Source organism: Schistocerca americana, chromosome 7 (assembly GCF_021461395.2).
Source record: "Schistocerca americana isolate TAMUIC-IGC-003095 chromosome 7, iqSchAmer2.1, whole genome shotgun sequence".
Classification (NCBI taxonomy): domain Eukaryota; kingdom Metazoa; phylum Arthropoda; class Insecta; order Orthoptera; family Acrididae; genus Schistocerca; species Schistocerca americana.
Window position 1 is genome coordinate 471,171,435 of NC_060125.1, and position 15,873 is coordinate 471,187,307.

General features: G+C 41.3%; 1 protein-coding gene across 2 annotated transcripts in view; it reads left to right on the plus strand.

Annotated features, from left to right (window-relative positions):
- LOC124621908 (dihydropyrimidinase-like) overlaps window positions 1–2,220 on the plus strand; it is a 262,444-nt gene extending 260,224 nt beyond the window's left edge. For both annotated transcript variants that reach the window (XM_047147407.1, XM_047147408.1), the window contains one exon: window positions 1,307–2,220. In XM_047147407.1, coding sequence (XP_047003363.1) covers window positions 1,307–1,389 — 83 coding nt within the window. In that variant the 3' untranslated portion in view covers window positions 1,390–2,220. The remainder of the gene's footprint in view (window positions 1–1,306) is intronic.
- The last annotated feature ends 13,653 nt before the right edge of the window (window positions 2,221–15,873 follow it).

Sequence of the window (15,873 nt, forward strand, 5' to 3'; positions counted from 1 at the left end):
AAACTGGCATTCTGTGGATCTGAGTGTAGAATGTCAGATCCCTTAATCAGGCAGGTAGGTTGGAAAATGTAAAAATGGAAATGGATAGGTTAAAGTTAGATATAGTGGAAGTTGGTGAAGTGAGGCTGCAGGAAGAACAGACTTCTGGCCAGGTGAATATAGGTTTATAAATACAAAATGAAATAGGGGTAATGCAGGATTGGTCTAAAAATGAATTTAAAAAATAGGAATGCAGATAATCTACTATGAACAGTTCGTGAATGCATTATTGTAGCCAAGATAGAAAAACCCACACCCACCACAGCAGTACAAGATTATATCCCAACTAGCTCCACAGATGAGAAGATTGAGTAAATGCAAGATGAGATAAAAGAAATTATTCGGATAGTTAAGGGGGATGAAAATTTAATAGTTGTGGGGGACTGGAATTCGATAGTAGGAAAAGGAAGAGAAGGAAAATTAGTAGGTGAATCTGGACTGTGGAAAGGAATGAAAAAGGAAGCCGCCTGGTAGAATTTTGCACAGAGCATAATTTAATGTTGCCTCATCAGGAAAGAGGGAAGGAGAGGGAAAGACGAAAGGATGTGGGCTTTAAGGGAGAGGGTAAGGAGTCATTCCAATCCCGGGAGCGGAAAGACTTACCTTAGTGGGAAAAAGGACGGGTATACACTCGCTTGAATTTTGTGTGTATGTTTGTGTTTGTTTGTGTGTCTATCGACCTGCCAGCACTTTCGTTTGGTAAGTCACATCATCTTTGTTTTTAGACATATTTTTCCCACGTGGAATGTTTCCCTCTATTATATTAATATAATTAATTCTACATTGTCAATTGCATTAGATACCTTGATGTAGATTACATATTCCTCATGTTTTGTTACTGAGGTGGTTCTCAGTTGTGCATAGAGGAGGTAATAAATTCTTCAAAAATTTCATATCCCTTAGATATAACCTAGACATTACTTCAGCAGCAGTGTAGAAGATACTAAGCAGCAAATATTTTCTCTCTCAAGGTGCTTCTTTTGTAGGTTAAAATACAACTTTCCCCTGAGGAATGCAGCTGTAGAAACCAGAATGAGAGAGCACACAATTTATTTTCCAGAAAGCGAATTTGTATTCTACTGTTGGTGGCTGCCTAACATACGATCCAAAGTTGGTGTAGCACTCTATTTAGAAATTTAAATGATGACAACAACAACAAAAAGCTCCAATTGCTTCTGCTATCTTCTTGTAGTGTATAAACATACTATTTCTTTAACATATAAATATACAATCTTACTGATTTTGTTCTCTGTATTTTGTTTTTTAGAGGAACTGGATAATACTACCAAGAAATCGTGCATCAGAGTTCAAAGCCCACCTGGTGGAGGTTCATCTGGTGGCTTTTGGTAGAATGAGGAGGACAATTAAGATCCAAGATTTTCTTAACAGGGTGCCAGCTAATGGATGGAAACATGTGCCCAAGATATTTCTGAGGCTAGGGATTTGTAGCGTTATGTTTCTTCATGTCCCACAAATGATGAAAATGGGATATAAAAGTTACCAAAATACTCAGGTTGAAAATGAATTCCCATTTTATACATAATTTTATTATTTTCTAAGTCACTTTACATCTGCATTGATTATGCCAGATGTAAATTGTTTTGGTCCTTTCAAAGGCTTGAAATTACTGTTCTATCATTTTGATTTGGTTGTCAGTTTCAGTACTGCAATATCCCCTAAAGCCCTCTAAAATAAGTTATTTATCTGCTATGAAGTAATTATTTAAGTAAAAGTTGTCTCTCAAAACTGTGTATTATACCCAGTAACACAAAACAAGTACCATATTTTACAGATATTCTGTTTTAAGGATCATAAATTTGTCAACATGATCATACCATTTCATAAATTTCAAAAGAATATTTATTGCTATAATGTGTCTCCAAAAACAATCTGCTTGCATATTTAGCCAGCCAGTTATGCAAAAATATTAATCAGAAAAAACAGTTGTGCTAATTGTGTCGTGTGTGAACTCATTTGTGGTGTTGCTAAAGATGAATGTTTCGAGTAACTAGTAATGTATTTTTGATCGCTGACTGCTGAGAATCGAGTCATTTTATGAAATGTAGTAATATGTTTCACAAATGCTAACACTGCCTACATATACAATGTATTTCACTTAAACAATTTTTGTAAGTCATGTACATTGTTGTGACAAAGTAAATACAACCACTTATAAGTGAATTTGTCTTCATTTCAGTATCATGCTCACATTGTCTGCCTAGAAAGTGGACACAGGAAAAGCTGTTGTAATGCAACATTCTGTCTTTTTTAACACAATTTCAGCACATACTTACTTCATTAGGAGTTTTCTGTCGTATATCATATTTACTCGAATCTAAGCTGCGCCTGAAATTTGAGACTCAAAATTCAAGGGGAGAGAAAAGATTTAGACCACCCCTCCAAATAGAAACAAAGTTGGTCCATTGTAACATGACCCACAATTGAGGTCGAATAGATGAAGATACAGCTACAGTAGTTTGGTTTGAGTCGTAAGCTTAACAGTTAAGCTTTGCCAAGTAGCCATTACTATGTGTCAGGCACTCTGTCCATATTTACAATGGTACCCTTCCTTTTTCACGTGCTTCATCTGGTTTGAATCGACAGCGTATTTTGCTTTGATCTAATAAGTCCCGTTCTCTTTGTTATGAGTGTTTACGTCACTCTAAGCTGAAAATGCATTATTGTACTGTGTCATGTATTGTTTGTCCCATTCTGATAATGAGTGTTTACGACCTGTCGCTGCTCGCGGCATGGCTTGCTTCTGTGGCGCTACCGCAGCTTGCAATAAAAAAAAAAAGAGGTATTGTCTCATAAACGAAACAATGGCAAGAGACTGCTATTTGTTGTTACTTACACTGTTGCTGTCTTTGATAATGATCAACAAGAACCAAATAATAGACTGTGTATGATAGATGATGTTCTGAACGAGAGTTTAGCAAAAAATTTTCTCCATTTGAAAGTCTTTGCAGACACCTCTTTAATACATTACATTCTGCACAGAAATTAGTCATCTTAGATTTAAATATCTAGTCAGTTGCTGTGCTACATTTTTGACTGTTTCACTATTCAGCATACGAAAAATATCTGAATATAAATGTGACATGATATGTATATTCTTCCGCATTTGCTGTTGTCTCACTCTAGTTCCGGATTTAAATGAGATAGCAGCAAACACGAAAGAATACATGGGATAATGTTTACAGTCTTCTACCGTTTCTTTTAATTTATTTACTGACGCAGAGATTTTGGCGCCAGTATTTATCTTTGTGCCTGCAAAGCATACCTGTGTAGTGCTACATAAAGTATATTCAACAGCAGAAGTTACTTATGGTGGCATCTACCAACATTTTTCAGAACTTCCACTTACTTTACACTCGATTCTAAGTCACAGGCGGTTTTTTGGATTACAAAAACCAGAAGAAAAGTGTGGCTTAGATTCACGTAAATACGGTACATGAATTTATTGTGTGTTTTCTTTTGTTCAGAAGTAAAACACAAAATTTTAGGATTTTTGACACCTGTTATGATGAGGTAATATTCTCTCTTACACTCTTTGAATATACTATACTAGGACACCTACTTGTCTGGAAGGTGGAACATACATACATAATTGAGGTCACGGAAATTTAGCTCTTAGCTGGATACAGATTTACAATGTGACAAATTATAACTCTTGTTCGAGAAACTATTTTATCACTGAGCCTAGTGTGATTGAGGTAGTCCACAAAAGAATGCATTGATTGGATCAGGATAGAATAGAACTGAAAGAAGAAAAATATTTAAAGGAAAACTTCACACCTTTTTACAAGCTTTTTTCTCAATCGAGCTTCAAAAGAAAACCTCAACAAACATTAGTCTTAAAACTGTATAACCTATTTTTGACAGCAATGCAAGAAAATATAAATATCACCAACTTTCATAAAGGACACTATGGTAAAAATCTAGAATTCTAGATTTCCTTGGATATGTGCAGCCAGCTATTTTTTACTTTGTGTAATATCCTTGAATGAAATGTGAAATTGGAGACATCTCATAGCTATATAGTGTATCCTTCTCACACAATGCACAATGGCCAGCAAGGAACATATTACATTGCTGGAATGGCAGTTCTGCAGCTTCACTGGGGTGAGGGGCTGCATCTGATAGTTAACGAGGGAGGAAAGAAGACCTCAGAGGGAGGGTTAGGAAAGGGTAGCTGATGGTTGGGCTGGAGGTAGCAGGTGTGTGACAAAAGAATGTTACACAGGTACCAGTGAGTTTCTGCAGCACGCAATGATGATGGCCCAGAGGAGTGGATTGGGCGAGGGGTTATTGAACAGAGGGAGGGGAGATTTCAGAGGAGGGGAGTTTGGGTGAAAGATGAGGGAGATTAGGGTGGCGATGGGTATGGGGCAGGGGCTAGCAGAGATCGAGGCCAGGAGGATAACGGAAAGAAAGGAAGTGTTGCAAGGACAACTCCCATGAGTGCAGTTCATGGAAACTGGTGTTGAGGGAAGGAACCATATGGAATGGGTTGTGAAACAGCCATTGAAATGGAGCACATTGTGTCCAGCATTATGTACTACCACCGGATGATCAACTGTGCTCTTGGCCATTGCTTATCAGTGGCCATTCACTGAGGTGGACAGCTGATTGGTAGTCATACCCACATAAAATACCACACAGAAATTGCAGTTGAACAGATGTATGGCTGAGTGTTTCACAGGTGGCCCTGTGATGGGACTGGAGTAAGATAGGGTGGGTGTGTATTAGACAGGCCTTGCACCTGGGTCTTCCACAGGGATGTGACTATTGTGGCACTGTGTGGGGATGGGTGCAGTGTAAGGAAGGGCCTTGGATACCGCATGATTGTTGGGATGGGGTAATACCACTCTGGGAGAAGTGCGAAGGATTGCTGGAAGGATTCTCATCATTTCTTGGCACTATAATAGTCTAATCCCTGGTGAAGGATATGGTTCACTGTTCCAGTCTAGGATGATACTGGGTGATGAGGGGGTGCTCCTTTTTCAGCTGGTTCTTGGGTGTGGTTGAGAGGATTAGGGTTGTTTGAGGCTATGGCATGAGAAATCTGTCTGTGGACTGGGTTTGGTGTGTAGTGCCTATTTGTGAAGGCATACTAGGCAAGGGAATTCTCGTCACTGCAGGTACACCATCTGTAGGTGCCACATTATATGGGAGTGTTTTTTTGATGTAGAAGGGATAATAGTTATCAGAATGAAAGTACTGTTGATGGCTAGGGATTTTATGTGCACAGAGGTATGGATGGAGCCATCAGAATGTTAGGGGTCAGTCCAAAAAGATTGCACATTTGGTAGAGGAGGACCAAGTGAAGTGAAAGAAAGAAAGGCTGTTGAGGCTGTGGAAGAATTAAGATAAGGTGTCTTGGCCCTGAGTCAAGATGATGAAGACTTCATCAATGAACGTGAGCCAGGTAAGATTTTTTAAGCTATTGTTTCGACCTGGGGAAGTGGTGTCTCATTGTGAGTGGGAGGCCGGGCATGGAGTAAGGGTGAGTGGTCCAGTTTATGTGAGGAGATGTGTGTGACACAGTGGTACCTGTAATAACATTTACTCCTTGTGTTAAGTTTACAGAATTATAAAGTGTATTTGTGGTGGCAGCTAGGTGAATGCACATCATGAAGAAGTGCTGACGCCTTGTCAACGAGACATGAGATTGCCCCATAGATCATTGCCGCATGCTGCACTGGCAGCAGTGGGGAACAAGGTGTCACCTGCCCATGCATTCTGAGATAACAGTCCAGCTCCCACCTTAGCACTGTCGTAGACAGTGCATCAAGCATCCACGTATGGCAACCTGTGGTCCAGGATGTTGGCTGCTATGAAGGCTATGCCTTAATCATGGATTGACAAAGACTGCAGTAGATGTTTGCAAGTCAGCCAGGGGGCTGTACAAATGCACCACACATGGTTGGGGCAGAGATGAGTTTGCAGATCATCTGCATTGACCCATAGTGGAGAAGCTCTGGTTCACACCATTCTTCTCATCCATGATTTGTTGAAGTTAGCAAGTATGTAGCAGTCAGACTACCACTGATCAACTTGTTGTTCCACTGAAACTCAATAGGCTGTCATTAAATCTTGTTCAATTAATATGGACAGAGTGGAAGCACAACTGGAAGTGTCTTTGAGGTCCAACAGCTTCGATATTTAAAGGGCCTAGCCTTGATGGCTCTGGGTGCATGAATGTGTGTTTTCTCTCATTTATTCGTCTCATCAGTGCTACTTGTCTTGCTGTAGTAATTCAGTAATTAGTCTGTCTCTCCAAGCTTGGGTCTTTCTGCCTACGTTTGACTTTACTGTGGTGCTCTGGTGCTGAAGTTACTGTGTATTGCTTAACACTACTTTGTTTACTATGACAGTTGTGATTCTACCTTGGAGGTTGTTTTGTAATGCTTGCTTCACATCCTGATATTCGTCAATATCAATAGTATGTCTTGACATTTCAATTGGCACGCTGTTTACAGCTCGCTTTCTCTATTCTGAGCTCGCCTGGTAGAATTAAAAAAAATTGAGCGTTTACAATAAAATTATTGTGCTGCACAACACGAGGAAGACTTTCTCTATATGGCCCCCACCACTTTATTGTAGGCATTTCCAGTGCTGGGCAGGACGATTTGCATGTCTCGGTGACACTGAGAGCTACACTGGTTGTAGCACAGCTGATGCCAGGGCCACCAAAGCCAGAAAGGTTTTTGGAGGAGCCTGATGAAGAGTGCCCCACAACTTTGGAGGAGCCTGATGAACTTAGAAAATTGAGGGCTTCTTTTTTCCACAGGAAGCCCTGCCAGCAGTGGTTGGGTACAATCACTGTGACCCTGGGTTTCCCAATCTGAGAACTGACCAGTGCTGCCAAATCCCTTCTACCACAAATTCTATGCTTACTTCGGGGACCAGCAATAGGTGCGGTATTGGAACATTGTTTATTTAGGAGTACGGAGGCCTTGTCTTCACCATGTGGACCATGAAGAAGGTCCATACCCCAATAAAAATCCCCTCAGCCTCCAAGTGTGATACATGCTGATGGGGTGAAAGGTTTATCAGGTAAAAGAGGCTCTAGTAGGAAACTTCTGGGGCACCTGCCCCGCCAAATTGTATAACACTTGCACAGGCATGCTGGACTCAGCATGGATCAACATTTGTTTCCCTAGTGGCTTGTGGGGTTCCTGTGGAGTGATCTCAACTCAATTCTGCTTCTGAAGGAACAGGATGTACTGTCAGAGAATTATGTAACAAAGAACTAGTCTACCATAACTCTTCCATTGCAATCAAGAGAACAAAGGGAACATTTGAAAAGATGTGTCCTTTCTGTATACACAAGGGATTGTAGGACATTCCTAGGTCCTTCAAAAGTGGTAAAGGACTTCATAATGGAGCACTTATAGTTGCAACTGCAATGTCGCACCAAGCATTCAAGGCCTTAGGTGACAACCCTGTTGTGGCTGAGTTGCTTAGCACCCTCATGTTCTGTAAAGGTGGAGTGAGCTGCTCTGATTTAATGGAGATGGGCCCTAAGCAACTAAGTGAAAATGGAAAAACATGGGTGTTGTGGAAGTGCAAAATTATATGAGGAGAGTAAGTGGCACATTGGAAAAAATTATAACATTTATTTTGACCTCCAACACATCCGAATTACCCGAACAAATTCTTGTAGGCTATGTCTGTCTTAAGCTATAAGTGTTTGTTCCCAACCCTATGCAATGCAATAAATCCTAAAGATTTGGTTACATGCCCATGGTATGTAATGGGATGGCTACTTGTAGAAACTGTATAGAGGCCCAGCTCGCAAATTGAGCGATGCTTCAACACTTCCTCTGAAATGTGTAAACTGCTGTGGGGGCCACCCAGTATGGAACAGGAAGTGCGAGTTTCTAATGATGAAAGGAAATTTCAGGAGGGGAGTCAACTGCTGCATCCCCTTGGTGAAGCTAAAAGCTTTTAAAGCTATACTGCCTCTGACATTTGCAACTTCTTTTGCTTTAGCCCTTAAGAAGTCAGTCACCAAATGTGATGCCTCCACACAGAATCAAGCATGAGTACATGCACTAGTCACGGCACCTGTGGGGGGAAAGCTGTACTTTACCCCGGCCCCATTTGGAATTTGTCAGCAAAGAACTTGAAGCCTCAGCCATATCAGGGGTCCACTAAGACATTTCCTCTAACCTTCAACCAGCCTTTCCTATCAGTAAGGAAAAACACCGAACAAAAAGTCATTCAAAATCAGCGAAACTGGCAGTTAACCATCAAATCAGTGAGAACTCTCCATTTCCAATCGTGATTTTATCGTCGAGGATATTGATATCCACATGGAGGAAACAGAGCCAGGCACTGTCTATGCTCCCCCTGACCTCTCATGTAAATCACCAGCACAAAAAGATATAAAGGCAAGGATATTTGTCTCTGATCAATAGCTCTCACAGGAACTTCTGTATGGCAGTGGAATTTAAATGGATACCAATTGATTTGGAAGGGAGCAAACTGTGGTCACTCAAATCGACCCTGCAGTCATGGCGGACTTGATACCAACCAAATGAAGGAAATGCTGCTCACTAGACTGTGCATAGGACTTCTTTACCTTACATTTTCCCCTTTTAGTGGGAGGTTCCATGACTGTGTGAAGTTTATGGTACGCCACTTTCAGTTTAGCGTATTTTGAATACATCTCTTTATATAGTGACATCGGGTGCCCCTTGGTTTGGCCTTAGGTCTATGCACTATGCTTGCCAACACAGACGCTAGTGTAACGTATATTTTGAAATTTTGTGAACTGTCAGGTGTCATCCCTAAAATGCTGGGGATGGTGGGTCATTGTACTCTGAATGGATAGTTTGGCCAGATAATTAAACAATCTTACTAAATAATTTTTATTGTGATAGCTCAGTGGCCATGCTGTTGACTGCCTCACCACCACCACCACCACCACCACCACCGTCATTGTCATCATCATCATCTACATGGCGCATAGACATGTTGGCGTAGGTAGGTGCCATGCTGGGGCCCTGGCTGTGCCCCAGATCTGTTTGTCTGTTGTCGGAAGATGCGGAAGTTGAATGTGCACCAGAGGGTATGGGCCTGGATACCCACCAGGGGTATCTGTGCTCCAACATGTGCCTGCACTAAGAGCCTCGCCATGCGAGTGCACCACTCTCCATACCACGTGAAGTCCGCAGCCAGACACATTTCCTGCTGTCATGTATTTAGGTGGCTGCACGGTGGCTGTCCGGTACTCGCTGTAGTTTGCATATGCATCTTGGCTGTACTACATTCCAGTTCTGTAAGTTGTGATACATACAGTCACTGTTTGAAGTGTTGCTGCATTGTTGTTGTCTCGTCGTGTTTATCACCTCAGATCTTGGTTGCTTGACTGCCTCGTGTTGTGTCGTGGTCAGTCATAGTGTCTGTCGTCCCCTACTTGTCATCTGTCCTGTTTGTTCTTCGTTAGTGAGACCTCCAGCAGCTCCCCCACCTGGCAGCTTCACATCTCCATTGTCTGCCGTGCACTGCATGCCAGTCACTCGTGGCTATATCAGTTTGTACATCTTCCCTTCGAAGGAGAGATAGTTATGGGTGATGATGTAATTGTGTAAACGTAGGCGTCTGCGGCCGTTGTCACAGTCAATAAAATTCTTCTGGGTTAGAGGCCACATTGTCAACTATAAAATTCCGACATTTCAGCAGTTAGCAATACACCCTGAGGAAGGCGCCTTGCAACAGTCATCGAAACGTCGGAATTTTATAGTTGACATTGCGGCCTCAAACCCAGAAGAATTTTATTGATGATAATGTAATTAGTTCAATATCTAAGGAATTTAGGTGGTGGGTTTGGAGTCAGAAGGACATTGGGAGAGATAGTGTTTGATAGTGGCCATGGGTGTAGTAGACGTTGGTGCCCAGGGATGTGGCACCAACAGCGGTCTCGATATACCGTTAGCCTGCACACTAGTTACTTGCATTCGATTTCGTTTTATCGGGACTTATGCTATCTGTCTTGGTAGTGGGTGCGGGGTCCTGGGTTGCATCCTGCTTGGGCTGTTGTGTATTTTCCGCCCCCTTTGCCGGTGTGTGCCGGCTGGCCGTGTATCTAGTTTGCTTGTGGCTTTGGCCTTACAGACATAAGATAATAGATTTGTACTGCTTAGCTGATGTTCATTAATAGGTTGATTAATTCTACAGATGATGTGCTGTAATGAATTATTGTGTTCCTAGTTACTTAAGGCAGATGTCAGTCTGTTGCAGATACTCACTAGTTCTAAATTTTTTGTGCCTATTCGTGACCGTTGCTGCACCCGTTTGGGGGTCCATGCCGAACCTGTGTTGGAAACAGCTGAGGGGGCGGGCGTCCGCTTCTGGGCGTAGTTTGTTGAATCCCACGAAGTTGCTTGGTCACATGAATTTTATATCCTACATTGTAGGGTGCCTTCCATTTAAGTAACGTGGTTGTGTGCCATGGTATCTGACTTGCTGTTGCCTGCATTCTGAATGACTTTTGATAATACCAATCGCTGCAGTAACAAAGGGCTACATTCCCTCTTTAAATTTTAGTAAATTGTTCTTCAGGTTGATTATAGTTTTGATTAAATAATTTTTAACTTGTTTCACTAAATGTGTAATAGGCCATAAGTGTTGTGGTTTATGAATGTTTAAATTTTGAAGTAACTTGCTTCCACCCAATGGTAGTTTTAAAAATGTGTTGATGGTTTTATTTGTCTTGTTTAAATGTGCCAAATAAATGTTCAGTGCAACTGTCGATGGTGATTGCCTGATGTGTCACTTGGTCCAGTCCCAACACCCCACAGCCTATTGTGCTGAGCTAATGTCGTTATGTAAAAGTTGAATTCCATGCTGTGCTGACACATCAGGGCCTAAGGGTTTGAGTGTGAATTTGAGGGATGCTGGACTCTCGGAATGGGATCACTATTGCAGGATTTGTAGGTGGAATAAAGTAATAGTGGATGGGTACCTTCTGTCAGGCAATCACTGTGGTTCATCACAACAGTGATAGAGCCGTGACTGCATAGAGGATGATTAAAACAGAGTCTATCTTGAACTTGTGGGTGGCTGTTGTTTATTTGTATGAGAGGTTTGTGTTCCTGGGAGGGACCTTAGGAATGAGGGTGAGGACAAGTTGGAAGTATGGAAAACCTGGAAGGTAACCAGGAGGTGGAAGGAGAGGATAACAGTAGGTGGATGTTGGTATAAACTGGAAGAAGTAATGTCAGTGTTGGATTAGTTTGGCTTTGGTGTGAGGGATTGATAGCAATAAGTGTTCCTACTGTAGGAATCAGAAGGAGAGTGGCAGTTTTTGATGATCCAGCAACATTGAACTTGGGTGTCAGGCTGAAGGTAAGGCCTCTGGATAGGACTGAAACTTCTGTAGGATTGAGGTTTTTCACGGACAGGTTGATAACAGTGTTTTGTGGTTGTTTATGTTATGGGTTTTGTGAGATGTTGAGGGATATGTGATAGATGGAGGAGGTCAGTGTCAGTGAGGCAGCATCTGGGCACTATGGGGGGGGGGGGGGGTTGTGCAGGTATTCACTGGGGGAAGAATGGGTGTTGATGAATAGAAGTGCTTCAAGTCAGACAGAGGACATCAGTAAATTTAAGAACTTTCGAAAGTGCCGTCATGCTCTTTCATGTGTTGGAGGGCAAGAGTTTCAGCTTGGGAGATATGGTGTAGGCAGCTGGGATTGCACAGAACAGTATCTTGCAGAGAGAGCACAGGTGGTTAAGGGGTGCCTACACCATGGTGATTTGTATCTCTAGTATAAGGTTGGTAAGGGGTACAGATTGTCAGAATCAGAAGATTTGAAGGTTGTTGTGAAAGGATGGGGGAGGGGTGGGGCACCCATAAAGGAGAATTTTCATGCCTGGGCCAATGTGGGAGTCCCGTAGTTTATGTAGAATTTAAGGAACAGGATGCAGGAATGGATATTGACTTCAAGCAGAACTAGCCCCCTCTGCCCACTGTCCCCTGCCCTAACTTCACCAATTCTACATCCACACCATTTGCCCCACTGTCTCCTCTTCCTATGTTCTGTCACTCCCTTCCAACACACACCTGCACACTATCTTGCTTTGCACAAACTCGCTAGTACTGGTGCCCATTTCACATTCCAGTGCACCTGCCACCCAACCTCTTCCCAAACTCAAGCATTTGTCTGAATGCTAAAATTCCTTAAAAAGAACAAATTTAGGTATTCATATCTGTTGTAAGGATGAAAGTTGCTGTGTCAACTAAATTAACTTTGTGTTTTTCTGTGAAACGAGAAAGAAAAAGTTTTTGATAATGAGCAGTAATAATGATGTGGACTAGTCAATAACTAAAGGCAATTTTTTTCTGAACCATAGGTTAACATGCTTTAATCTCAGTTGTTCTTGTGCATTAGTTGCATTGCTTCAGTGACTAGACCTATTTGCAGTGATGTCAAAGCATTTTATTAAGAGTGCCCAATTGTTTCTAAGCGCCAGGGAAGAAATGATGGATGATTTATTTGCTGTAATCTGAAAAGAATAAAGCCGCATAGATTTTTTGTGTATTTCAGCTGTGTTAGTGAATGAAAAAATGGTGTGTTGATTTAAATTGGACATGTGTTTGCCAGCAACAGAGAGCATTCAAAAGCTAATAGAAATATTGATATAGCTGAGTGAATGGTTTGTGATGGTTGTCATGCTAAAACTGATAATATTATGAATGAGTTGAATCTTACCTATGGTTCAGCATCTGCAGTTGCCCAAGAATCTCTAAACTATTGTTAAGCCTCCACCCATTTGGCACCACATCATCTGACAGCTAAACACAAACAGAAAAGTCAGCACATTTAGATGTTTGAAAGGGGGAGAAAATTTTCTGAGTCGCATAATGACCAGTGATGTGAAGAGGATCCATCACTATGAACACAGAGTAAGTAGTGCAGCTTGGTGTGAAAACATTCATCTTGACCTACAGCAAAAAAGTTCAAACACTAAGCAGCTGCAGGAAAGTTGAGATATGAAAAGTCCACTGCTGATTTATTGCATTCCCAACCTAAAATCAAAACAAGGTGGAGAGTCAAGTTTTCAAAAGATTTGATTTTGATTCAGTATAGTGCCTGCCATCATACAGCTGGCAAAACAATCCACTGTATTCAAAATCTTGGTGCACAGCTACTGGAAAACGAGCTCAAGTGATTTTAACCGTTTTAGTTCAATGAAGGAACACCTGGGTAAAGTCAAGTTCTCATCAAGTTATGAGGCTGAGGTTGTGCACAATAACACCAGCTTCTTCCAGGACAGAAATGGGAAGGTTGTCAACAAATGGATCATGTGGGTATCTGTTGAGGAGGGGCATTATGTAGGGAAATAATGTTACTTGAAGTCTTGTTCTCACAACAAAAAGTTTTTCTTTTTAAAAACTTGCATTTACTTTTTTCACCTGTCCTTACATGTAAAGTGATGGCAGTAAGCAAAAAATATGAAAACTGAAACCTGTTGCCTACTACCAACAGCTCTTGTGACACTTGTTTTAAAGGGCTGATATAGTTCTGGTTTTTTCTCAGTTTCATTTTATTTTAATTGTAGTTACATATTCCATGAAAAGTTGAGTCATTGATTTGGTTGTGGGTATAGGAAGATGTGGTTGTGGCATTTCTAAGAGTGTTTGAAATATACATGCAGTGATTTGGAGGAGCCGCACATCTGCTGCAGTATGGGAGAAGCAGAGTCTCTGCATGACAAACCTGACACCTAACACCTGAGAGATAATTCACTTTTGAAACTGATAAAGTCAGCTAACTTAATGACTTTACATTGTCTAATGCTCATATATAAAACTTAAAGAGTTTAGTGCACAAAATGTGCATTTGTTCATGCTGCACCTTTTACCAAAAAAGTAAAAGCACTGTTTATGGAATGGCCTGGTTTGAACGCAACTGTATATTTACACTATCTTAGAAATAGATCACCAACCACTTATCGTACTAGAAATACATGGAAAATGTCAGTCCATAAGTATAGTAAGTATTTGCTAACACTCAGTGAACACACTTGATTATAACTTGTTTGCTGATACATGTAACCTGAGACAATATAATACATAAACTGCATGCCAGACATTAAAGGCAGGAATTGGAGAGAGTAAAAACAAATATATTCCACAGTTCAATTCTTCAGTGACTGTTTTTAACATTAGATTGGTTGCATCACCACACAGCAATCCACCCCCTTTCCCCTTCCTCCACTCCCCATACAGTGGAGCTCCTGGTATTGAGAGTTATTTGTGGTGTCCAATTCTACCAGCTTTAGCACATGTTGGAGGTAGTGCAGGAGCTGGTTGAATCTACTACAGTGGCAGATCCTGGTGTGTTGATGGTGTAGTCTCACCAGCGACCACATTAGGCAATGATGACATCGGGTGACAGCAGGAGATCAGCCCAAAGCTCTATCATCTTGAAGCAGGTAGGCTGATTTAACATGTTCTAAGGACACCACAGACAGTTTTTCATTCACTATATCTTTACAGTGAGTTCATTCCTTGTTAATACAGGATAGAAGCCCCTGTATGGTCTTTGCAAAAGTGCATTGACAGAGTCTGTATGCAACATGACATGAGAACACATCCACAGATCCTCGTATATGAAGATGTCTAGGACCATACGTTGGAATGCTAACAACAGATTAAATTTGAAGACATCCTTGGTCACAAGTAATGGTACTGGTACATCTGATATGGGGAGATCCATGTTGTTAGAAAAGTCTGTCTCACTTTGTCTGCTAAAATGTCTACAATAGGCACTGCTTCCACCTAGCAGGTATAATGGTCAGTTGGTGAAAAAAGTGTATTTAAAGTATTGTACTGGAGTGAGAGGTCCCACCAAGAGGATATGGGTGTGTGCAAAACACTGTTTATGAAAATGGTGCTGAAACAGTTTTCACCCACAATCTGCAGTCAGACTTAACATATAGCCATAAATATCTGTTGGTCACCATCTGGATTGTGCAAATAACCCCAGAATGAGAGTGCCTGTTGACTGAGTCAGAAACTTGTTTTCTAAAAATCTGTGGAAAGAAAAGGTAAACTCAATTTTTGGAAGTTCACCCTGGACTAGGATTTGGGATTTGTCCATTGTAAGTCTTTTTACGTGCAGTCCTGTGTTTTGACACTCTATAAGCTATTGTAATTCCATGGTAGTGACATGCGGCATTGCCAGCTGCTTGTAGTCAATGTTTGCAGAAGCAGCTTACTTAAGGAAAAACAGGAAGCCACTGCATTATAAGCCCCTCTTACATAGAGAACGTCAGTAGTACATTGACTAATGAATAACTCTGATGGCATTGTCTTGATGGAAAGGATTCACTTGTCATTATGGAAGGAAAAGAAATAGGTTTTTAATCAGTGAAAACTGTAAAGTGACATGCCTCTATATGCAGCCTAAAATGTCAAATGGATTCATACACAGCTAACAACTCCCAGTTGTAGGTACTCCACTTAGTTTGCAACTCACAATTTTTGGGAAAAGAAATGAAGCAGTTGCTGTGTACCTCTTGTTTGCTGGTAAAGTGCCATCCCTATGCCGCATGACTAGTGTTCCCCATGATGCAGAAGGAATGGAGTCCACTAAGAGGACAGGATCCCGTAAACTTAATTTTACCATGTCGCATGCCAGTAACTTTTCAGAGTCGAGGCGATGTGGTACTGTCCTTTTCAATTTGGTCATGACACTTTGGCAGTGAGGGCCCCATGTGAGGCTACTGTGTAAGGTAGATGGCATATAGAAGTTTGCCACACTTGGAAAACAGCATAGCTGTTGTAAGGTATATGAAAGTGATACAGAGTTA